This window comes from Rhea pennata, chromosome 2, assembly GCF_028389875.1.
Source record: "Rhea pennata isolate bPtePen1 chromosome 2, bPtePen1.pri, whole genome shotgun sequence".
In the NCBI taxonomy this organism is placed as follows: Eukaryota; Metazoa; Chordata; class Aves; order Rheiformes; family Rheidae; genus Rhea; species Rhea pennata.
This window is the reverse complement of record NC_084664.1, coordinates 157,301,453-157,328,039: the sequence shown is the minus strand read 5'-3', so window position 1 is coordinate 157,328,039 and position 26,587 is coordinate 157,301,453. Positions and strand designations below refer to the sequence as shown.

General features: G+C 35.9%; 1 protein-coding gene across 3 annotated transcripts in view; it reads right to left on the bottom strand.

Moving 5' to 3' along the window:
* Window positions 1-1,021: 1,021 nt before the first annotated feature.
* KHDRBS3 (KH RNA binding domain containing, signal transduction associated 3) overlaps window positions 1,022-26,587 on the bottom strand; it is a 90,889-nt gene continuing 65,323 nt past the window's right edge. For all 3 annotated transcript variants that reach the window (XM_062568431.1, XM_062568432.1, XM_062568433.1), the window contains 3 exons: window positions 19,353-19,435; window positions 4,687-4,745; window positions 1,022-1,409 (listed from right to left, as the gene is read on the bottom strand). In XM_062568431.1, the coding sequence (XP_062424415.1) occupies window positions 1,318-1,409; window positions 4,687-4,745; window positions 19,353-19,435 (234 nt within the window). In that variant the 3' untranslated portion in view covers window positions 1,022-1,317. The remainder of the gene's footprint in view (window positions 1,410-4,686; window positions 4,746-19,352; window positions 19,436-26,587) is intronic.

Genomic DNA, 26,587 nt, shown 5'->3' with positions numbered 1-26,587 from the left:
AACTATAACTTAACAATTAATGAAAAGCTTTAGATAACATTTGTAAGTTACATTTAAGTTACTAGAATTTATGGAAAAAGAATATACTATAAACTGTTGGTTATGAGGTTTTACATTTGTTTAATAGGGAATAGTTTGCCCAAATTTAACTAACTAAACTAAGGCTTTTTAGATTACTAGCACAAATTGAACGTTTTAAAAGGAGAATTTAGGTGATCTTGAAGCCTTTCCTGAACTCTAAAATGAAACTAAGTTGTACTCTCCCTGTTTTTATTGGTTATATAAATTGAGATTAAAATCTTATTTGATTTATTTACCTTTGCAAATGAAGACCGTTTTAAGGGTTACACATCCTCTGCCTCTGACGAAAGCGACCTCAATTAGTCAAGTCAGAAAGTCTTTAAAAGCTTTGTGTTTATTGCTTCCAGCACGGAGCGAGGTGGTCATTAACGTACCAAAATTCTCATAAAAATTCCAAAGTTGCACTATTGAAAAAATGCTCAACAAGATGAAAACTAGTCACATCTTTTTCAGAAAAGTCATTAGCTATTTTAAACCATTTTTAACAAAAATATTTTGATTTAATGTGGCACTCAAGCAAATCCATACCATTTGGATACTTTAAACATCATTTAAATCTCCTGTGAGTATGTAGGTGTACATTTAGGTTTATACCATTTTTTTAATGTGTGAAATGTTTAATATGAGCCTTTTATGCTGATCATTGTTAAATGGATTTCTCCCTGTTTACTACTATTTATGAATTTTTATTATAAAATAAAGCATAGAATTAATCTCACACACACTGTTTTTCTTTCAAAAGTTTATTTAGTATCAAGCAAGGGTAAAACTTTGCTTAACACTACAGAACATTTCAAGACTTGAGTTACAAAATACCACATTATTTGCATTTGTACTTTGCTTCCCTTTTTACGCATATTTGCAAAGAGAAAAACTAGCAAATGGCTGAAAATAAAAACTAAAAACTAAATTGTTGAAAACCTTTAAAATAAAAGGTTACGCTTATGTTAAAAGAACGGACTAACATATTTAGTAAACCTAGTTTTTAACACTAGTTAATCAAAGGTTATTTTTTGATTGCCTATTTTTCAAATACAGTTTGAAAATAACAAAATTCCTTGTTTTACATATCTTTCTGTCCAGGTTGTTCTTTCAACAACATTTTAAGTTCAGTCCATCCATTCAGATTTTTAAGTACTTTGATTTAATAAAAAGGGATTGTTCATAGAAAAAATTACTTTGAACAGTATACAGGACTGGTGGAGATTGGATATTTCACAACATCAGACAGTACAATCAGTATCTGGCATATGGCTGGTCTCTGAAGACTCCTTTTGTTGTCCTTGCTGAAGGTGCCTTGTGTCTCGAGTTGGTCCATTCTTCTTGCCCTGCAAGAAGGGAAAGTATAGTTAGATTTCTTTCAAAGTTCTCATAGATACGTACTTAATTCACAATTAAATGACTAAAAAATTAAGACATTCACTCAGAGGTGTAGAAACTGAAGTCCAGAATGCAAACTAGGAAATCTGGGTACAACACAGGTCTGCATGAGCTACTCACAAAAGTCTTTCAACATACAACAGTGGGCAGTGACAGTGGTGAAACCTTGTTTAGGTCCCTGGCACTCAGTTGGGCCTGCTTGTTGCGGATACAGAAGTGCCAACTATAGCAGCAGACTGACCATTACATTGAGGAAGTGAACACAGGATCTGAATCAAATATTGGTGAATGAACAGCCCTCAGAAATAAATTTGTTTGGATCTGCATCAATTTAGGTTTAATTCAGATACACAGTCTACAAGGAAAAAGCCTCGTATTTCACTATAAACAGCTGTGACTTCCAGCATAAGCTAGAAGCAGACTGCACCGTAAAGATACTTCCTCTGAAATGCAAGAGCTAGGAAGGCAGACTATTAAAAAATTAAAAGGGCAAGGGACATTGCTCATTTGAATTGTGGTAACAAAAGAAACTTGTGAAAAATCTTTATTTGTGCTATAGTGCTTCATAATTCTGTCATTTTAATGGTAATATTAATAAGAAGTAATAATGTGATAATGAGAACCAAAAGCCTACTGTGACAGGTATTAACAACAAAAGGAAAGATGCAGAGCCAAGGACAAAACAGGATAACTACTGAAACAGGACTTAGGTGGGTTTTAATTACTTAAAGCCAAATCAGAATACCATTCAGCCCTTGTGAGAAAACAAGCACCACCACCCCCCACACACTTGGAAATAGCATATGTGCTTCTTGTTCTGCTTTTTTGAAATTGCCCTGCCCAAAGGCAGGCAGGTGCCTAAGTGAATCCCATGCACCAAGAAACTGGAGGTGAAACTGGGTAGTCCAACCCAGCTAGATATGGTCAACTAAAATGTAGCCATCACCCTGTCTTTCTACTGAATAGAAAGTCAAAAGTCAAAGAACCCCTGAACTTCTCCAAATGGGCGAAGTAACTCCCTCAGATACCTCAAATCACAACAGGAATCCGAAAGCTTGAGTTTCCAATTTTATAGTCTCCTTATAGAAATCTCATCTGAGCTAGCTCAGCTTTTAAGATTCAAGGGCTGCCTACAGAGCATAGATTAAACATCCCATTAAGTGGACAGAACATTTGTCCAGAAAGCAAATAGCATAAATTCATTTTCACTGCCAGGCTGGAAGAATAAAACCCATAACCTGGGCAAGCTCCCCATCATTTGATTACAGGGTAAGATGCACAAGAACTGGCTTGTACTTTGTTGTCAAAGCAAAGCAAAATCCCAATCTAGAAGGGATAAGAACCCTGGCTTAACAGTTAAGGCAGCTGACCAAGGAAAAGTATTAAAGAAAAGCCCAGATTTTAAGCACTGCTACAGAAACTAAGTTTAAACACAAAAAAGCAGTATTTGTTAAGTAGAAAGAACAGTCTAAGTATTGGCTCCTTTTCACATGATTTGCCAGATCAGCAGGATGAAGTCACATTCCTCTCAATTTGTTTTCCTTTTGGTGTCATTAGGGGCTCTGAATCTTAAACCCCTTCCTGTATCTTCTGAACTTCAGCCTCTCAGAGGAAGAAAAGTTTAGATACCTTACAGGACACTACTTCTTCATGGCCAGCTCTAAGCAGCTGTCTGCTCAGTTATGTATCTTATTCTGAGGCATCCAATGTTCCTTACGCATAGGTGATGACTGGTTTCTAATTCTGCACTTAAGGATTTATTTGCATTAAGAAATAAAGTCTGACTTGTAGACACAAAGACTTCACTGGTTGTAATCCATACACCTTCTCTAAGGTATTTACAATCTTCCTCTCAATATGAAGCAGTAATTCACTATTCTGAGTGGCTGCTCTTTAGGTAAAAAAATTCTAATAATTATATAATTATAATAAATGACAAATTGAAATTACAGGCTTTCACTGTTTTTGCACTTAAGATTGGTTTTCTACCCTTAAATATTGCAATCTACATTTTTCCTCTTAATTAACTCTACCTAGATTAGACAGTTTTGTACTCTTTTCTGCTATCAATTTTCCATTAATGACATACTTAGAAATCAGATTTACACTGGCTAGCAGTTTATTTTAATGCTGAAATACAAAATGATTTAAGGCATATAATTATCAAGACTAATTGAAAGTGCTGGCAGACAGAGGAACTTCAAGTGACCTCTTCTTTTGATGAACTAACTTTCCCGATAGCAAACTGAATTAGTTTAAGTAGATGACATTAAACAAGCCTCTGCATTAGATGCATTTATCATGACAAATATCTTAGTTGAGGTAATTTGTTTTCCACAGGAAACACTGCAAAATGAAGTTTAAGAAATAAACTACAGAATACTTTCATGTGGGTCCTAAAATCACTATGATATCCATTACCCAGAATCACAACTCGCATTAGTTACTAGAGATCCTCCAACACTGGAGGCTCTTGAGTGATCAACAATTCTGTTTCTCTGATCTCTAGCCAGAGACTTAACATTTTTCCCTTAAGCAAAGGTGCTTAACATGCTTCATGCTTCTAATCCGTAACACATTTCCTTAAACTTGTCGCCACTGCACTTCTAGTTCAAAAAAAGTAAAAAAGTAATTTATCCCACTGGCATATTCCTTTTGCTTCATTATGCACTGTTTTGTCTCCCTGAGTTACCCACTGCCCTCATGTCTAGTAGCTACCTAAAGTACTTTCATAACCTTTACATAATGACTCCCTGCTTTATTTCATGAGTGCAGCTTGGAAGTGAACTAATACTAGCGGATCGTACAAGTCTAAAATGCACCCTGTTAGGCCCTGATCCAGCACAGAACTTCAGCATGCTCTTAGCTCAAACCAAGTTTGGTGCCAGCTGTGCCCCACTAGAAACATTTCCTTTCGTACGTGAACATCTCCTGAATTAAGGCCATGCATCTCATATTTTCTTAAATATTGTTGAATGTTATATGAAAGGCATACACAAGTGTATTTAAACCCCCCTAAACTACCTCACTTTCACAATTAGAGTAGCTAACAGACTGCGGAAACCGCTTGCTGTATTTGTTACAATAACCACAGGTGGAGCTCTGTCAGGAATCCCTGAACAGCAGTTTCCCATGACAAAATTCAAACTTTCCTTAGGGAAACTTTTCCAATTATTTTTCAGAACCCTTTCCTACTTTATCCATACAGCTCATAGCTTTACTCACCATAAGAGTCATATGTTTCTTCACTCAGTCCATGCCCATAGTCATAGTAATCTGCTCCACTGTATGGCAGCAAAAAGGAGGGAGCAGGAAGAGAAAAAGGAACAAGATACACAGTTAAATTTTAAGAAATAATGCTTACCATCTCATTCTGTCTTTGAAAAGATGAAAGTCTGAAGGATGTAGACATGTACTCTGCTAAGCAAGCTTGTCACCGAGATGATACAATAACAGCTTAAGTCCCATCTATCCATTAACAAGAAGGGAAAACAAACTCTTAAAATAATTTACATTCACTTGGGATTGTTTTACATCAGTGAGCCCCTGGTCCATAGTACTGAATGATACTGTGGGATTTTTATATTGATGAAGTCTGGGAAATGAACATGTATTCAAGGACACCTTGCATTGTATTTTCTTCATTCATGGTATCTTATGTAGTTGTTCAAACATTACACCTCCAAACCAAAATCTTTCAGTGAAGTGCACGCAAGCTAAGATGACAGAGGTATCTCTGTACATTCACTGAAAAGTGTCATTAAATAATAAACATAATTGACTCCACTTTTCCTTGGAGAGAAAAGAACTGTTATCACTACTTATAGAAGGGAAAGTTGAAGGTCTTAGAGTGCCAGTGAAGGAACAGTGTTAGACAGAGGTATTGAATGCAATTCCTTTGCCTCAAACTTCTCTACTCACTACCTACCATTGTCTAGTACTTTGCATTTTCATCACTCCATTTTGAAAAGTCTATTAAGAATATCTCACTTTTGACCAGAGCAGTGGATTCAAAATTCACTAATAGAAACCATAAAGGACAAGCGACACAGTATTTAGCCCTCAGTATTGGAGGTCCAGTCTTCAAAACAAAATGAATGTGCATATATTCAGAGGCTATCATTTTAATAGTTATATTAGAAACAGGAACAGAAATTTCAGAGATAAATAGAAGTGTACAGCAGCTAGAATTCAAGAATGTGTAGTAATATTACAGACCATGAGTTAAAACAGCATTCAAAATTCATTACAAGGCTCAGGAGATGATACTCACCAAGAGACTATGAAAAATCTTGAAACTGCTTTTAAGTAGAAAGCAATTTTGTAACTTTGGAACTTATTTCATAATTACTGTTATTTATATTAAAACCTTTGAATGGAAACCTCAGGAAAAGCCTTATTTCATGTTACTTTCCCACCATGTTTTCATGCTTCATATAACTACAGCTGTGGAGAGACTTCAGACTTCTGTAGTCTATATACAGCAAAGTATTAGACATATTTGGAGGACATCAAGAGCAAGTCTCTAAATTTGTTGTTATAAAAAAAAGACAGAAAGATAAATGATTGTTCAATATCCCATAATCTGATCAAGGCTGATATTTGGAAAAGAAATACTCTACCAACTGATGCTACCCAATCTTTAGCTTTCGACCAAGAAGGAAATCACTTTAACATATGATCACTAACAAGCAATTACCAACATTGATAAAATGTTCCTAACATAGATTGACTGCTAACATAAGATAAAAATCAGAGAGGTAATTTATAGTCTTAAAGTAAGTCAGCAGATAGGTATTACTTATATTGTACAAAAGCTAAAAATCACAATTTAAGCTGAACAAAATTACAAGACAGAAAGATCACTTATTTAACCAACAAGTTTTAAATTTTTAGAATAATCCAGCCTAGAAGAATGAACACCCTAGTGTCTGTAAATGCAAAAAGTGTGACTTGTCCCTTAGCACATGAACTAGCATTAAATAAAATCAATACATACTATCTATGGTTTGTCAGCTCATACAATGCAGATGAGTGTAACAAGGGCAAAATTTGAAGAATAGGAAATAACGTAATTTTGTCCTGAAGCAGCTCAGTGATAAACAATCTTTATTCAGACATTTAAAAACTTAAAATTGACATTGACTATCACTCCACATGGTATTTGATTATTTATTTAAGGCTGTCATCTAGTTTAGAAATATGTAACAGCTAAGGTCTGTCACTGTATCTGTCAATCCTGCCAGAATTACTTCAGCAGGGTTTCATTTCACAGACCTGAAGTATCTATTAAACAAAAAATGGCTGTTTTTATGGAATATAAACTGCAAACTGAAGCACTGGGATAGAAAAACTTTACACTGAAAGTTTACCATAATCCATCTTTATTAGTGGACAGGACCTTCAGAACTAACAATTTGCCCTAGAAGTACAAATTTATAACAGGCAGTTGCTCAGTGTGGTGCATTACTCTACTCCAAGCACTTTCATTCGTGCCCTATAAAGAAAGCAACACTAACTCTCTCAATTCAAACATGTATTAAATGCAAAACTTCAGGAAAAACCACCGAGACACTATGACCAAAAGAGTATATGCAGATAGCTGCAAAGATTCAGGGTAAAAGCAAGCACGAATAAATTACTTGTTTCAAATGCAACAGCATCTGAATTGGTTTTGACTGTGAAGTCCACAAGCTAAGGTATCTTTAAATTTTCTAGAAGGAATTATGCAAATAAATCTAGTATTATACATTAAGTTAGCAGCAATTTACAGAACTGTTTTCTGAAGCAAGCATCTGCTAAAAGGAAAACCAGTCAAAGGAATCTGTAGTATCAGAAACTTCCCTCCAAATTGTATGTTTAAACTCATTAACTGAGAGGTCAATTCGGTTCTGAGGAATTTAATATAAAAGATATGATTCTCCCTCTAGGCTGCAATGATGTCAAAATAGATGTCTCCTACTTTACCTACCTTAAAAGTCATTACACAAATAAAAACACTATGACCTGTCTGACCTTGTATTTGTTTGAAAATCAACTTTGACTTTTTTTTTAAATAGATCCTAAAGAATCTTAAGAGTTCTAACTGAAGACTTAATGTATTTTTCCTTTTAACTGATCTGCTCTGCAAAAGACTCTTTTCCTCTCATTCTCTCCATTTCCTCTCATAGAAAGGGGAGAAAAATCCCAAACACATCCTCCTTCAACTTTAAGCACCTCCTTTCTTTTAAATAAGGGTGGGGAAAAAAAAAAAAAACCACCTATCACAGGATTCCTTTCCTCCAACCCAGCAATGCTAAGCCTAGAATCTGCTTTGAGTTAATACACTTAGATGAGAGATGTCTTAAGGCCATTTTCCTCAACTTTTCTGAAGTTTTTCTTACTTTTCCAGGTGCAATTCTGCCTAGCAGCAGATGGAAGCAGAACCTGGAAAATGTGGTGCCTACCTTGTACATGCATTATTATATTTATTGTGGACAGGTGAACTTTTCAAGCACTTTCCTAACCATCAAGTAAAGAGTACAAGTATAATCAACACTGGAATATCAGCTGTGAATTAAGTCTTCTGTACAAAGCCCTTGTTTATATCTACTCATATTTATGCCTTTTGTACTTCCATGCCAGCACAATGTCTTTGGTTTGACAGTAAAGAAAAATAAATAGTAAGGGAAAGGATTTGGATTCTCTACATTAACATAAACACTGGGAACCTCCCAAACCACTTAGTCGTCAAAGAGATTAGCAAACAAAGTATGCTGCTTCTAAGTGCAGAGAACTGGACATAAAACTACTTAGGCCTCGCTTCACTTTTTCTAAACATTATAGGATTAAATACACCCAAGGGGAAACAGTTTGCTTTCCGTCTAAGCAGCAGCCTGAGATCCAACAGAGCAAGCTCAGATTCTAGCACAGCATCACTGATGAAGTAAAGCCTTAGAAAAGCTGTTTTCTCCAGTAAAACAGAAGATTAAGCAGCTACCTGTCGATTTTCTAGAACCACTGTCTTGTGAGTCAAATACTTCGATTTAGAGGTATTCCAGATAAGCTCTCGTAGACTATGACCCAACCTTCTCAGGTTTTTCTGCTGAGCTGTTTTCTGAAAAAGCTTGATGACCCATAATTAAAGAATATTTCATTAAATAGCAATAATTGTTCTAAGCATTACAGTAAAGTACAGCTATTAGCTTCTTCTAACTGGAGATGCTAGGATAATCTTAGTGACAGGTATCAACAGAACAGCTGAGTTTGAAGCTAACACTCATGCAGGTACCAGAATAACTTATTAGGCCATTTGGGGGATAACCCTAGAATAGGCATGTCAACCACAGTGTTGATGTTCTGTAGTGTTTGCATTAGATACATGAAGATAGACAGAATGTATTGCAACTAATGAATGTGATTGGCACAGCCCTCTAGAGCAGGAGTCTTCTAGCACTAATATTACACCTTTTGCATGTTTGAAATAGCAGTAGAACGACAGGGAGCCTGACAGCTCTCCTTGTAGTTCAATGGGAGCGTCCAGGCTGTTAGCCCTCAACAAGCCTGGTTACTGGATTTCTAGGCACAAACAGAATCAGCACTCTTCCCTCTCAGTGATAAAACACCAGCTTCTTTGCAACCAGTTCAGGTTCTTGAATTAATGCAATACATATTAGGGGAAGAAATGGCAAAAAATCCTTTTATTATGTACATCAATATCAGAAGCAACTTGAAGCTGTTCCCTTTAGCAAGAAGTTTTTCAAAAGAGATCAAAGCAAGCTACCAGGTATGGAGAGCCACCTTTTTAATAGCTCCACAAGCATCATCTTCGACCAGAGATACAGCACAGAACAGCCAAAAAACAAAGAAGAAACAAGAAGTTTCTAGCATGAGGTACTATATGACAGACTGATACAATCATATCTGAACAGAACTTTTCCCACAAGGACAATGCTTTTGCTACCTATCAGCTTTTTCAAGCCCAATGGGTTCTGATATCAAAACACATCTGTCAACAGTGAGCAGGAAGAAGCATGTCCCAAATGTTATTGTAAAGACAACTACTCATTTATCTCCAAAATCTTCTAGAACATTGAGTCGAATATCTGATCTTAATGCTTTTGTGGATCATGAATATATCAGATCCTGTAAGTCAAGCTTTCAGTATGGTAACAAAAACAAGATAGCGAAAATCCATAGTTTTCTTGCATCTTTCAGATTAAGTTTTATGTAATGCCCGCCTCTGCCACTTCGTGGTAGAAGCATCTTGAGTAAACTATCCTCACCCATGCATCCCAGTTTATTCCTCAGGAAAACAGACAATGATCTCAAAGCAATTGAGACCTATACATGAAAGCTTGCTAAAGTACAAAAATATGATGCAATATTTCTTAAATTATATCCCATTGTAATTTCATACAAACAAAACCAATTGCAAGTCTATTTCATATAACATTAAAAGATGACCAGAGTGCCCTCTCAAGGATTCCCTTAGCTATCACTATTTAGAAACTACTTTATGGCAGAAATTGTAAGAAATGCACTTTTGCAGAGGAATAGTGAAACACCTTCGGAGACATCTGCATTCTGTTGCTAACTACCAGGCACAGAACTGTCTCTCTATATATTTCTAGCAGATTACACTTTGCCCCAAGGCTAGTAGTTTTACCATCTGAAATACCCAATTATTACCACCTGAGAACTCATTTAGCCCTTCCCCTCCCATCACATCTCTTCTTTCAAAATGCAAGTGGCAAACAGCAAGTAGCAGTGGTGACTCAAACACACCAAATACATCAGGTTTCCTCTAAGCTGATTAAGCTTCCTCTAAGCTACAGCTTTATCTTGAGACCACAAGTAGAATACAGTGACAATCCGTTCCCAAACATGGAAGACAAAGAAATTTTACATTAAACAAGAATGAACCAGCAAAGGTACTAAACCTCAGGCTGCACATATATGCTATATGGTTTGGCCTGTTCATAAAAAAAAAAAAAATCACACCACACCACACACACCCTGGTCATCACATTTGTCTATTTTGCAAAGCAGTTTTGGGGCAACTGATCTAGACCCCTATCAGAGGAAACTAAACTTGAAGGTTTAAAAAAATCCAGGGATGTACCAAAACACTCAAGCCCCTCAAATGGACATAGACCTGAAACACCATGAATGTTATTATTGAAAAAGGATGTGCAAACCAACAAGGCCATTCAGGACAAGGGAAGCAGAGACCAGCGAAGACTTGACCAGTATCAGTCAAGGACTTTTTAAGAGTGTCCACTGCCATACAGGAATGAGGATGGACTCTATCTCTTATCCAACACACCTCTTAACTTCTCATACAGGATGCGAGAAGAATAACTAAGAGATTTGAGATAACTTGCCACATATTGGAGTACAAGAAAACATCCCCTATATGTTATCATCCACGAAACTTGCACAGACAGTATGCCACCATTCTGCCCTTAGAAATACCGCTCCATAAGATATGCATCATACCTTGTCTTTCTAATTTATTGAAAGAATACAGTACAGCTTTCAAACTTGCCTATAAATTTGATATTCTTAGGCATCAGTGGGAATTTAGGAGCATTTGAGAGAAAAAAATTATCATTCTATCCCAGTTTTATATGATGATCATTCAAAATAATAAAAGTGCCATCAAGTAATGTATTTGGTTAAAGAAAGACTGTTTAACTGCTTTCAGTGCTATGTAAATTGCAAGTACCTGGCAGATCTTAAAAGCAATGCATTACAACATTTGAGACTTTTCCACCGACTCCCTAATGCCCCCTTACACAAGTCACTAGCAAGGTCCAAGTCTTGCCTCTCCAAGCACCATAACGCAGACCCTTCCAATCATGCTGAAAAGGTAATTCAAGGCAGCTTGAGACTTGTTTGCTCTCGTTCTGCAGGTTCTATCCCCTTTATCAACATGTATGCTGCAAACATTTCATATAGCTCTCACCTAACCCATGACTACTCCATAATAAACTAAATTCTGATGGATACTAAATTGAATATTTTTTACTATTTGGCATCTGAATGATGCCAAAACTATGCATAAAGCCACAATTCTGAGGTACCTGTTGTTTTCTTCTAAAAATAAAGTTCAAGAAAAAAGAAATTTAAAGTTTTTCCACAACTAAATGTCCCTTCTCCAATGTTGCTCAATTAAACAGACTTCCCCTCCTCCCCAGTGAAAAGCAGTATCCCCTTTCTTCCCATGCAAACAAACCAAATAGTTCAGGAAACTATAAAAGGTAAAATTGCAATTTTCAACTACTGCTGACTACCAAGCAGCAGAAGAGCATCAAATTTTCATCTACAAAAACAGACTCTGTGACCCCCTGAGCTGAGGAAGCCTGATTTCTCCCTCACCCGTGCCGTACAAGGGAGACATTGACTAAGACGGCACGAGACACACACTGGCAGAGGAAGTTCCACTGAAGTTCCCTTTCCCTCCCTGCTTCCAACCCCAAGAGCAGAGAAATAAGCCTGCCCTACGTGTATGCTTCACTAAGTGTGCATTTATGAAGCCGTCCTTCCCCTAATCATAGAGGCACTGCGCAGCCTCTTTCCTATCCGGGCATTTCTTTTAATGAAACTTGCAGAAAACTCATCATGACGCACGACACTTAAATTTATTATGGAGTTAAATATTTTTTTTTCAAATTTGGAAGCCTGATTATCTGCGTTCTGCATCCAAAGACCACATATCAAACGGTCATCGCTGCAGCATCCTGAATTCTAACTACTGGATACTTTCTCCAAAAAGTGTCTTTCCAAATTGTTTTGGCTACTTAGACCTAATTGTTACATCCATTATTTGAGCTTAAGCTACCTTTGTGAAAACACTGCAATTAAATTGGAACCTCTCATAATTAAAATATTCTAAAACTAATTCAAAAAGTCACTATTATTAATAATCTACAATGTTCTATTTTATCACTCTTTAATGAGTTTCTCTCCTTAAAGACTGGTTAAAAAAAATATCCTCCTTGACTTATCCTTTTCTTATGACTTCATCCCTGTAGTCAGCCAAAGAAAAATTCCAAAATCCTACCAATATTCATACTCTAATTGTATTGGGGTAATTCAAACATGCAGGTTTAAGAGGCTGTGTAACCATATAAATAAATCAAGTAATTCATGCAATATTATTTAAGTCTCAACATAAACTCCTTCTTTGCATTTCCCAAACATTTGAAGTGTGACATTACCATACCTACCCTTAAACATTTCGAAAATAGGTACAGAATTCATTTAAAAATAAATAATTTAGAAACACATTGGAGAATTCTGAAGATGTTACAGTGGTATAAAAAAGTAAAATAGCAACCCCATGAGAAACAATTTTACTATGAGTGCAATTTCATGGAATATTATTAGTAAAAATTTAATAACAACTCCAACAACTATTAAATAATCTAGCACCATATGTGTTATGACTCATTTTTCCTTTACTGATCAGCTTTCTTCATTACACTCAAATTGCCCTAATGGTATTCCTGTTTAAAAATTCCATAGATCATTGATTTCTGCAAGCCAAGTTTAAGTTCAAACAGGTATGCTAAACTCAATTAAAAACATCTGTGCTAAAGCAGCAATTTTGAGTGTTTTATCCTGCACAACTTTACAGGTGAAAAAACAAACAAACAAAAATCTAAAAATCACCTACATCTGAGGAATTGCAGAAAAGCTTTTCAAATAAAACCGTCATAAATTTACACAGGCAACCCCATAGCACGGATTTCCACAAATGGATCAATTCCTGAAAATCTGGAACTAATTTTCAATTAAAAGATACATTATCTTGTTTACACAAATGCTCTCAGGCTTGATTTGTACAGAATTATAAACTTCAATAAGCTTCTATATACCAGCTGCACACGAACAACAATCAAATTGCGAAACCCTAACCATTTGCACTATCACAGGAAATCAAACTGCTGCGACTTGGTTTGACTGATTTCTGTCTAAGTGAGCACATGAAAAATAAACAGCTACTAGCATTAAAATCCAGAGAATTACATCTTGAAAAGTGACAGTAGCAGACACTGTTTTGCATATAATGCATATTTATACAGCCTGGAGATGCATGACTGCTGACAAACAACGTGAATTTAAAACATTGAGCATCACAAACAAAATGTTAGGAATTAACTTTTAAATACCAATAGCAACACCTCCACAAACTAGGGTCTAATCAATATACTCAAAGCTTTATTAAAATAGTATAAACAGTAATGCCATCTTTTGTATGACTGAGTAGTTTCAAGATGTGCCTAGGAACTTGAGTTCCTAATGGCAAGTGTCAAGAAAGTTGTCTCTGGGTCTTGTTAATTCATTAAGTCAGAATTAAGGTAATTCTGGTCTGGTGCAAAATCATGGGTTTAGGAGCTTGACTTTTAAGAAATTGAATCACTTGTACTATATTTATGCATTTAGTGATAATGGCATAGGCGACTTGTGACTTTTTAGTCTTTTAAGCAACTACCACAAGCTACTAAATGTGACCTTCCTTCCTCAAACCTTTCAAGCTACAGGCTCCCTATTCCTGGTCTTCTCTACTTAAGTCAAATTCCATACCTCAAACCATTTGCAATTAACATTTTTTTCAAAATAAATGATTTAAAATAAAATTGCAACACATTTTACATTTCCCAGCACATCAACAAGTGAACACACAGCCTAGCAAGCCAGATGCACAGAGTAAACATGGGTATAGCTACAGGAAATTTGTTAGTTCCCCAGAAATTTCAGACTAACTCAATGAATTGCTCTAAGACTTTGGGTAAATTTGAATGTATTGCATTTGGGTGTAACTTGAAATGGTAGCAGTTATTTTTACATATGCAGGAAAGTGACTGAGAAACATTTCATGTTTAAGCCAACCTCCAAGAGAAAACTAGAGCATTAATAAGCAAGTAGGGAAAAAGGAACAGTGCAGGAAACAGCAGACAAAGCCAGCAGAAATAGTAAATCCTAATCTTTCCCCTTCTGTATCACTGTCTAGACTAAACACTCAAAATAGCTTCCACAACTCAGTGAAGGGGAGGTCACCCAGACTGATGATCTAAAGCTGAAGGATATTGTGTATGAACACCTATTTCACTTATATTACTTTTTCCTCCTGGACTGATTCAAGGATAGAGTTAAATTTAAGTTACAATTAATTACCAAATGACTACATGGGCAAATTAACATTACCTTTCCCCTACGCAGGCACAAGGTAGAGTTATGCAAACTGTTGTTTTTCACCTACTATAGAGGTTAGCAATCTCTACTGTAAAAACAATGAAGCCAGTGGAAAGCACCTTTTTTCAGGAAAAAGGTTAATGCATCCAGTTGTAAATACTAGCAAAAAAGCCCATAACCTTTATTTGAAACTTCTGCACGGTGTGAGGCAGATAGACATGGTCTCTGATTCTCTACATTTTGGGGGTTAACAGCAGTAGTCACTATCTCTTGATAGTGAACTTAAAAGTAAATAGCAAATCTTTAATGCTATTGGAGAGGTAGCAGGCATCCCCTTTCTCAGCAACCTTGTCACATAATCTCAATTCTAGTAACAAACCTCATTCTCTGGCATGTTAACTCACTGCAGCATCTGTCACTGCTATGAATGGTTAATCATAATAGCATCGAGATGACTACAGAGGTACTTAAGCAGATGGCAGCGCTAAATCCAAATGATGTACTACATCTCCCTAGTGGACTTTGTTTCCATACACTACCATTATTCTACAATTCCTCAGTGATAAATCTTATGTATTCTGGAGAACATTAAATAGTGAACTGACAGCGCCAATTGATTTATTAGCACCCATTTCCCTTTGCCCTATTATTGTCTTCGCAAACACTTGTGTAGATCATGCATGGAGTCACTAAGGGACAGAAGCACACTTGCTTAATTTGTAACACAGTTATTTCAGAGATAATAGAAATATTTTCACACTGAAAAAATTTAAACTGATCTACAGATTTAAATTAAGACCCAACTAAATTCTTTGTTTCCTCCATAATATTCTTTTCTGAACCTTCCTAATAAAATTGCTCTAGCATTAACATCATACCATTAAAACACCCGCAATAAATCAAAGCAAAAACACTACAGTTCTATACAGATTTGAGAAGTCCTCGAGGTATCAGGTAGGTTTTGTAAGCAGCCATGAATGCAGGTGAAGCTCACAGAACTGCACACAGGTAATGAGCATCAGCACCACAGGTCTCAAGAGGAAGCTAGTTTGGTGGTATTACACAAGCACAATCCACAGTAAGATTGCAACCATGTGTCCAGCATAAAACTGTTATCCTACTGCATATATATATAAAACATAAATATGTAGGACAGGTGTCATGAAAGAATTACTGCCTCCATAAAGCAAAATCTGCCCTCAGAAAAGCTAATCTAGTGGTGCAACATTAGTTTTAGTCTTTCTGCTTTGCTTAGTTTGATGTTCAGGACCATTCAATGACCTCACAGTTTTCACCACACTCTATTCAGGCAAAACTGTCTGCTAGCCTGATTTTCAGAAGTTGAGAAATAATTCATTTGTTAAATTAAACACAAAATACTAAATAGTTCAGTTGATTAATCATGGTAGCTTGCATCGGTATAACTTTCACCTAATATTAACCCCCTGGAGGAAAAAAAACAACAGCACACCCACACCACACTATACAGTTTAGGTACATCTCTTCTAAAAACTGTGGAAGTGACCATCCAAGTTTAGTATAGCTCCTAAGGATAGCTTTAAGGCCAATTTAACATTAAAAATAATTCAGTTAAAAAGACATCCTCAAGCACTGTTTGGGGCTGTCGTATAAAACACGATTGTGGATTAAAAAAATGTATTAAATGACTAGTTTTCTATAGAATTTCTATAGGATGAGAGCTGGGAGAACATACCAGTGATTCCTTCCCTGTTAGTCAAATGACAGGTTTTAACTAAAGTTACAATTGTCAAGGACAAGAAAGACTACAGAAGGAGCAACCAACAAATGCAATGCCATTGAATTTTAAACGTATACGATCTGGAAATAGCAAGCAGTTAGGTTATAAAAAGGCAGAACTGTTCATAAAGTCATGCAAAGCCCCAGCTACCTTAACACACACAAATATACAGTACGTTAATCCTCATATCTGAGCATATCACTCATCCCAGGCCCTCTCAGATTTGGCTCTTTTGGGGAAATATGCTGGACAGACCTCTGTGGAGGAAAAAAAATCAAACAGGAGAGTATGGCTGTGCTGTACTGGACGGTCAAATTTGGAGAGCAAGTTTCTGTACACAGACATCACCCCAAAGATGTGCTGTTGGGGAACAGCACAGTCACACACCTAGAGAAAAACTGCATTTTCCCATTCTACCACAGATTTTCTTCTCGAACACAGGAATCACTGAAATAGACAAAACTCAAAAACCAAATGAGCATTTTAACTGTCTCCAGTGTATCACGCACAGGAAAATAGGTTAGTGAATATAAAACAAGTTTGCTGAGGCTCAAGAAACAGGGATTATATACTTAAACTAGCATAGATTTAATGAACAACCCCTATTTTCACTCAGGAAATATTTCTGCAGTTTCCTCATTAATATACAATATACGGTTAATATCATGATCTATTGAAAAAATACTGGAAGATATACTAAAAATTCTACTCCTTTCTCCCCATGGAGGGAAAGAAAATTTCTTTTTACATGCTAATCACTAAAGAATGTATTTTATACATGCAAACATCCTCTTTGCTCAAATGTGTTTTCCTCTTATACTTTAAGGGCAAAACATCAAGCTTATATGCAGCTGAAGTAGGAAAACAATTGTCTTTTCCAGAATTTGCTTCACAGTAAAGACACTGTAATGCACCTAAATGTGATAAGTATCTCAGTGGTTCCAAATGACTCTTGCAATATGGGCTACTATTTGATATTCAGATTAAAGATAGGAACACTGTTCTAGGTAGCTCAGATGGCTGTTTATAGTTATTAGTTTTTGCCTGCCAATACTGTCCTAAATTTTTTTTTGCCAAGCCAGAAAAGCCAGAAAATGAGTGTTCATACCATGTGAGAAGTGTATGAGTGAATCATTTGTGTTTCTTTACATTTTTCAAGTGCTGCATACTGAAAGAAAAGAAACACAAATGAAGCAATCATCCAGAAAATAAATCTAAATGTATACACTGTAAAACTACAGGTAAAGTACAAAATGAAACAATTGCTTTGAGGTGCCTCTTTCCAGATCAAGCTAAAAATACATTTTCTGTATTCTTCCATATAATAATGTAAGAATGATACACATTGTACAATAATACTTTGTAAGAAGAATTTCATTCCTTGGGACATTTGCTTTTTGCTTATTTAGTCCAAAGGAAGAAAAAAATCCTAGTTAAACCTCTTCAGCATGGAAAAAGAAATTAAGTAATGTTTTTAGTTTTGGCACAGTCAAATGGCTGTGGTAATGAAATCCAAATGCACGTGCAATAAACCCTGTTACCAACACTAGAAGCAGTAACAAACAAAATTACTAACATAAAAGCTGAGGACTATTTTGGTAATCTTTTTGGGAAAAAAAAAATCTATCACCAGCAGCTGCTCTCTAAACGTAAAATTGTACAGAGACTAATATTTTGGAGGTCCTGCCCTACTAGATCTTAGCTCATATTATTGTTTATTGATTTTCAGAAGCTTACAAGGCTCCACAGGAGTAAAGTATCAGCAAGGAGGGTATTATTTTCATTATGATCAGATATTTCAAAACAGTTTACAATGACACTTCAACTTTCCATTAAGCTTTTTCACATTGAACAAATCAGAAACTGTTCAATTCTGTAACAAGATTTCAGTTGGGTGTTTCAGCACCCAAAGCATTTCCCTACATTGGGTCTAAAGGGCTTTGTCCACAACTGCGCTGGGAACAGTTCTGTGGTTTTTCAGATGAAGCTACACTAAGAGGAGATGTCTTAAACATGTTTAGCGGAAGTTCTCAATGACATTACAAAAGCTACTACTGCTCAAATTATGAACATTTGTTCTGGGAGAAAAAAGGAATAAATTACAACCAAGTTAAAAAAAATGCACAAAAGTTGCTTTTCTTTTTTAAAGATGTACACATTACAACTACCTCATAATGAGACCATCAGTCAAGCCACTAAACATGCAATTTTGTATTTGCCATTAAGCTTTAACTATGACTTAAGACAAGAAAGTAGTTCATAATTCACTGCATCTGGTTCTTTCATCATTGCAAATTGACACAAGAATTTTCCTTGTAATTCATAGAATTTCAGAATCAGACTTATTTGTAAGAGTAAAATTGTAAGAAAGTTAAAATTGCTTAAAAATACTGTTGGCAAAGTACAGTGAGAGAAGGAACACAAGTGGCAAGAGATTTGAGTTAGTCAGAGATCATTCTACATGGGTGCAGAAAAGATTAAAGGAGATATATTCAAATATTTGATCTTAATATTTTACACTGCTGTAAATATAACAATCTTTTGACAATGTGAAAATTCAATGAACACTCTATCTTACATGATTTAATACTTTAAGTGCTCTTTTCCAGATAAATATTAGTTTCTCTTTGTAAGAAAATAACCCTCCCATAATAAACAAAACTACTAAAAAAAATCTTTCCTGAACTAACTTTATGAACTGCTAAAAATTGATTTGCAATCTGTCATGATCAAAATTCCAAGATCTCTATTTTCATTTCTTTTTGGCTGGTCAATCATTTTCAACCACTATTTTGATACTGAATACACGAATAACACTGGTGATTTCTAATAAAGCTCAAAATATTCTTGCTATTTAAGATGAAATTAGAAAAAAAAATTAGCCTAAATGAAATCAACTTTCCATCTGTGGAATATTTCAGATGTAGTTACAGCGAAGTTTGAGACTTACCTTTGTGCTTGAGCACTATAGCTGTTATCATAGGAATCATAACTCTGTTCATCGTAAGCAGTTCCGTAACCATCATCATACTCCTGAAAAGATATAAAAGAAAGGTAATATTAGCCTTAAGCACACTCTAGAAACAAGGTAGCAACCTAGCACTGAATAGGGAAGACACTGGTGTCTCAATAATTTCTACCACTACACATGGACAACGAAGCAGCAAGATGTTAATGGTATTAATCTACTAACTCCACCTAAGAGGCCATCTACATTTAATATTGTTTATTTTGAGCTACTGACAATTGCGTGCTTGCATAAAGAGACAGTTTTAATTAAACACTACCTCTTGTTTTAATTAAAAACAGTTGCTGATACAGAAAAATAGTACAAATATCCTCACACACTTAAATTTGTGACCTTCAAGAAAGCTCTGGAAAGGGCCTCTGTTAGGAATCAAAGCATCTAAATAAGATTATGCAACTGACTTATAGCAAACTCAGTTTTGGACACTGAATTCAATATACCTACACAGACTACAGATGGGAAGGGCAATGAAATTGCCTAGAGATAATGTTTGCAAGAAACAGCTCTTACCTCTTCTGCCCTCTGTACACACAAGCTTGTGGAATTTTAGCATTCAGCACATTAAGACACTACTGAAAAAAGGACTGCAATACAGCTTTTTTTCCAAAACAGCACTAGATTTAAATACCAAGTTGAATAAACCACATTAACTCCAGGTGCAAGCTGTACAGGAATTTCAGCAAAAGGTAAATATGACGACTTTATTTTCCTTGAGAAAGATGAAATGTGGAAATCCAGTGAACTAGCTTAGTTTGACAATACATCCGAGCTAAACAAATGAGAACTAAAAGTGGCATTTCCTTTGTACTGATCCCTAGAAATCATAACAAAGAATTAAGAAGTCCTATCCAAGTATCCAATATATCCAAGTATCCAAATATCCACAGACTGCAATGGATATTCAGGGCACCTCATGCAGCTTCACCAAATTAGGATATTTAGAGAATACACTTTTCCTTAGACTGGGTCCTATTCAAATCAGGCATCAGCTGACTTAGGATTTATGTTTTGTATTAGACTTTAGTGTTGAGAGTATTACTGTTTCTCTTCCATAAAAATTTTACAGAGAACTTTACTGCTCATCGTTTTCCATGTATCTGGAACTAGTACAGTGTTTTCAGAACATATTAACCTGACAAAATAAGGATGAAGTCTCCCAAAAGAGCCACATCTCTCCTGGGAAAGCAGACTACCTCAGTAACAACTGAAAATAGTAAAACTAACTACTGGTATCAGTGAGGTAGGGAATACTCAAATTGTTTGGTATAACACCTCCGGTAGTTCAAAACAGACAGCTTTCTAGATCTCAGAAGTAAAGCCTTCTGCAGCAATGATACATCCTTGAAACTAGAGATGAAGCTACGAATTTGATGTCTGCAGTGTTTTTTTGTGGGGGGGGGGGTGGAAGGAGAGTTTGATTTTAATAGCATTTTTCCTGTTATCTGTAATGGCTTCTGTGGAAAAATCAGGCAATCTACCATCAATACCACCTCACCACTGCCAGACTCAATGTTTCGACACATAAATGAGTCTGACAGCCTATTAGTAAGCCTAAAGAAACATGGTTTGTTCTAAATACTTGCGAGGAAACCAAGGAAAGCGGTCCCACTTGAAAAGTAAAGAGATTGTCTTCTCTTTGAAAGATTCATTGGCCTGAAGCTAGAAATTAGGACAGTATTTTAGTATTTTCTTCCCCATCTGATAAGGATATGGATTTTCCTTGAGGAGCCACACGCTAAACCAACAAAACCACTGCCTCCTGGCAGTTATTATGAACAAGCACTTTATTACTTATTGATGCAATACCTCGACATCTGTTAACAACATAGACATTGATCAACAGCAGAAGCAATCTCAGACAACTTCTTTGCTCTGTTCCAGAATACTTACATGACATTTGGTCTCCTCTTGTAGGATTTACAAATTGTGAACCATCCCTCCCCAAAGAGGGAGTTCTCAAACTTAACATGCACCCATCAGTGACAGCAAATGAAGTAGAGGACTGAGACTAACCTTATCCCTTATATTTTAGGGAAGCTTTGCCACTAAGGTATTCTTGGAGAATTCTAAGCAATTGTTTTTATTCACACACATGTTAATTGTCTTACTAACAAATTGGTCATGAAAAAACAGGAAATAAAGACTACTCTGAAGCTATGGTATCTGTGACCTCTTGTAGACAGAAACAATGGAACAAAGTAAACTTGAAATAGGAAGGGTCTCTTTAGGCTAACAATACATCCAGCAGAATGAAAGCAGAGTATTTAGGAGAAACAGATTTATGTTTTGTATCAGACTTAACTATTCATAGTATTACTGTTTCTCTTCCATAAAAAAATTTTTACAGGGAACTCTTCATTGCCTATCATTCTGCATTGTAATTTCAGTAGTAGTGAGTTTCTTGGAGCCCTGCATTGTGATTTCGCTCAAGATGACACTCCTACTCCTAAGCTACAAATAGAAGGATATTTGGTATCTACCTTTTTTAGGTAAGATTCCTGCCACTTAGGTTTAGCAAGATCAACCTAGGCTGCTGCCGTTACAATAACCTGCTAAAATAGAACTGTCAGTTCTTCCTTACTGCTGTATTTATAGTCATAAAAACAAGCTTTTATTAAAAAAATGCACACAAAACATGCTGCAAAAATAGAATAAGAGCTGTTTTCAGTGGCCTGCTCTGCTGAGAGAAGAGATCCAAACTGCAAAGCATTTGTTACCATGAACAAGTCACCTTAAAATAACAATTATGCAGGGGAAGCTCAAGTATGCTTCAGAGCTTTCACTTAAGTCCAACATACTATTTTCTCTCCATCATATAATATTTGAAAACTTTCCATTTTTGAAGGCTTCAGGTAAGGTTAGCCAAAGTAAAATATTCCCACTATTGGAATATTTTGACAATTTTGTTTCTGAAATACAGATATATAGCTTCAATGAACGTTTTTTCCAACCTTACTTGGTATCTGTGCAAAATATCCTCAGTCATCTGAAACATTGCAATACTATAAAATATCATACTAAACCTGAAAATAGGTCTTTTTTTCCATTTATAAAGGAAACGTACATAAAAACTTCATTATAGAAGAGCTGTGCATACCTAAGCACATCCCAAATAATCACTGACAGGCATTGCTATAACGATTTCTTTCTACCAAACAAAAATTATACTTTCATACTTTTCCTGCTGAGTTTTTGGCACACATTTCAGGTATTTATTAAGGCTTCCTAAGTTTTTAGGAAGATATAAATAAAGATATTTAAAGCCATTTTTCTCCATAAGGAAGACACCATTTGAGTTATGCCTACTAAATACACTGTAATTGCTTCCTCACCCCTCCCAGAGATATGAATGATACTTCACGAGCAATCAATAATCAATAAATAGCATCAGTTAACTAGTGAAGGTACATTTGCTCTCCTACACCAAAAGAAAAGCCCCAAATCATTTCTTTAATTTTACGAACTGAAGCATTGTTTGTCACTCACTATTTGACTATTCAGGACAACATAGAAAACTAATTCATGAGATTTTGTTCAGTTTAAAACTGTAGCACACACTTAACTAAAATACAGGAAAAACTACATATACCGATCTGCAAATGCTTCAATCCTCTTAAAACTGCACGTTTTCTACAGAACATTTGAAATACAAAAATAAATTGTCTCAACTTCTGCTCATTTCAGTTTTAAGAATTTCATATTCTCCAAAATAACAGAAGTACAAGAGATCTTCTGAAAGGTATATGAAAGGGATGTTTTGTAAAATAGTTCAAACCTGGCTCGTATATCCTTAGTTAAAGCAGTCTGCAGGAACTGCAGTCTGTCCTGGAGGAAGTTTATACCCACAGTTGTCCCAGTGATGGTGTCCACAACTGATATAAATCCCAAGAGCAGAGAGCAGCACTGGTACCAGTAACCATTCAGTGCAAACAGCGAAAATTTTCCATGGAAAGAACTAAAAGTAGTGTGCAAATATGAACCCTTCAAATACATTGAGTAAGTTACTGTCACAGGTCAAAAGCTAATGAAAGCAATGAGAGCAGTCTTAGCAAAAACTTCTACAGCTACCCAACGCATAAATCATGGCAAGCCTTGCCCGTCTGAATTTGTCTCATTAAGTACTTTAAAAATACCCTTGTTCATGGAGAATAGGAAATAGTGGCTTTAAATTATAATCTGCTGGCAGTGACAATGATAGACTAGTACTTGGCCCTTCTTTAGGTGGAATTAATGTTTCAAAGAGAACAAGGCAAAAGCAGGAAGAAAGAGGGTAAAGAGTTCATTTTAACAAAAAAACTACTTGTAATGTGGGGAGAAAAAAATCAAATTCAATTCAATCAAAAATCAGTTTCCCAGCTCTTCTCAGCCAAATAAATATATCCAAGTGGGGAAAAATAAGGCTGTTATCATTAAAACTAAAAGGCTGTTTTTAAACTTTTCCTTATTCTCTGAATTTAATACTTATAGCAGTAGCTTATTACAAAAATCTGTACACAGAGGTTAAACTAAAGAGGGAAGAATGAGGCTACATCACCATGGCTCAGTGAAGAATATTTTCAGTGAATTAGTATTCTAAAGGGAAGGAATAGCCATTCTCTGGTGCAGAAGGAACATCCCCCCCTCAATCAACAGGAATATAGGGCAATCGGAACTATTATGGGCAGCTACTAAAGTCTGAATGAAAACATCAGGGACTTTAGCAGCAAACGTGCACAGGTTAAGCTCTTATTTTATAGATTCTCATCTGGTTTCCTTCAGGAGCCTAGTGCACTTTCAGCATTAATAAGTGCACAAATAAGTAGAGTAAGAGAATTACTAGCGTGCGTTATCTTCATGCAGCATGGGGAGGGGAAGAGTAGCTAATGAATACAGGTAGTGACATTCAAACCAGACAAAATTGTTTTCTACACACAACAGCAGGAAAGAAGTGTCAGAATCCAGAGAAGGATTTGTGCTTATGCAATACCACCAAGTCACAGAACAGTCAGTTAAGATTAAGAGCTCAAGTTTTCCAATAATTTGAGAAGGAAGTAACTTTAAAATAATTTTAATGCAAGTCTGAACTTCAAGATAGAAAGGTGGGAAAAAAAAACAAACTTTTCAACCTCTCCTTCAAGAAAATTATTTCTATAGCTGTGAAAACAGTGAAAAGCTTGAGAAAAGCCACTCTCCCAAAAGAGCACAAATAACTAGGAAAATGCAAAACAAAGTTTAAAATGAAACAAATCAAGACTAAAAGCTTTGAAACTTTTCTTGCTTGTCCTATTCAGCTAAAGTTTAATGAAAATATCAGAACAAGAACATTGATAGCTGTAAAAAGTTATTCTGAAAACACTGAAATAGTGTTCTGATATTAAGAACTTGCTTTCCTCTCCCCATTTCTAACCAGTAGTATTAACTGATTTCATCCTGAATTAAGAAATAGTTGTAGTTCCTCTGAAATGTCAAGGTTCAGTATAGATATTAAAAAAAATTCAGAAGATGCAAGTGGAAACCCACAGAGGTGGGCAGTTCCTAGAGAACAAAGCTACCTCACACCCTTCTCTAGGAACAAAATAACTCTACATTCAAAACAACTTAAAAGACACCTGAATAACTTGGTTAAAATTGCTGCAAGTTACTTCAAACTGATCAATAATTAGAAGACCAAAGCAAGTTAAAAGAGACAGTGTGGATTTTCCAAAATGGGATTACAGGAATACTGGTACTCAATCCAGAGTTTCAAGTCTTTTCAGAATCTTACGACCTCTCTATCAACCCTCACTTTGCTCAATTTCCCCTTCCTCCCCCTTTTTCCCCTACTGAAAAAGGGTCATTTGTAAATAAAGTGTTCCCCCCCCCCCCATGGTATTCCTCCTTTTGTGTAGATCTTCCCTATTCAGCCAAGAACAATGAATGAGCAAATGAATGCAAGACAAATGTGGAAAAAATAGTCTCCTACTTTAAAAACAGGTTACCTTGCAAAAATCATTCTCTTAACAGCTCCAAGAAAGCAGCTTCATAAGTGCTTTATCCTAATTCTCAGCTTTTTCAGTATCTTTTATGTCTGATCTCAATAAGATATAGAAAGGATCCTGATAACCTTTTGAAGATAAATCAGGCTGGTGTCTTAAAAGTATCAAGTCAACTAAAACAGACTACACATATTGCAGATGCCTACAAACTAATACCAAAACATCTAATAGGGGAAATCCACCTAATTCAACAAGCTGAGAGCAGTAATACTGAGGGAATGAAAAAGTGCATTTGTGCATTTAACAGCAGCTCTTTAGGTCCTGAAGCATAGCCCCCTACACTCAGAATCCATAGAGCTAAACTTGTCCACAGTTCGGCATTTTCAAACAGAGAAGGGGATATTGTTTCCACTTTTGACCAATATCCAGCAGTTGCAGAATTCAGGCTGAATGCTGCAGATCAAAATCAAATTATTTTTCCATGAGAAAACTTGAACCAGCTTTCTAGAAAGATGCATTACACTGGCTATAGGTTATTCAGCAGAATGGCACTCACCTGTAAATAAGAGACTCTTTGGCATCATTATTTACATTAATGGATGAATCTGCATTTTATAAACAGCAATGGGAACATAAACTGGAATCTAAGTTTATCTTTTCTCATTCACCCTACATATCACCTGTGAGCATCTCCCTTCTTCCTCCATCCCACTTGCTTCAGTTCTCCCACCAGATTTGTAAAGATTCCTTGCAAAACAGAAAGGAATAAAATCATTTCTCCTGATGCTGTGTATGCAAGAATAGCCAGTAGCCTGGTGCTCAGCAAACTTTCCAGAGACCTGAACTTTAGTTAAGAATGGAGACATATAGCATCATGTCTTCTGTTGATTGTTTGGATGGGATACCATTAGCCAGAATATTGCAGTAAGATCTTTTGGGTCCTTTCCTATGAGATTCAAGGACAGAATCACAAGATGCTTAATTATGAAGCACTGCACTGTCCACCGCTAAAACCAAAATAACTCTGGAAACATTCAGAAACACATTTCAGAAATTAAATATTTAAAACTTGGCCATTTATAAGTTTTCAGCTTTTCCAAAAATCAAACTAAACATGGATTTTAAAGATCAGATTTTGAAGGTTATTGGTACATGCATCTAAGCACCCTTCTTCAACCTCAAAAAATGTCGACCTTTAATTGG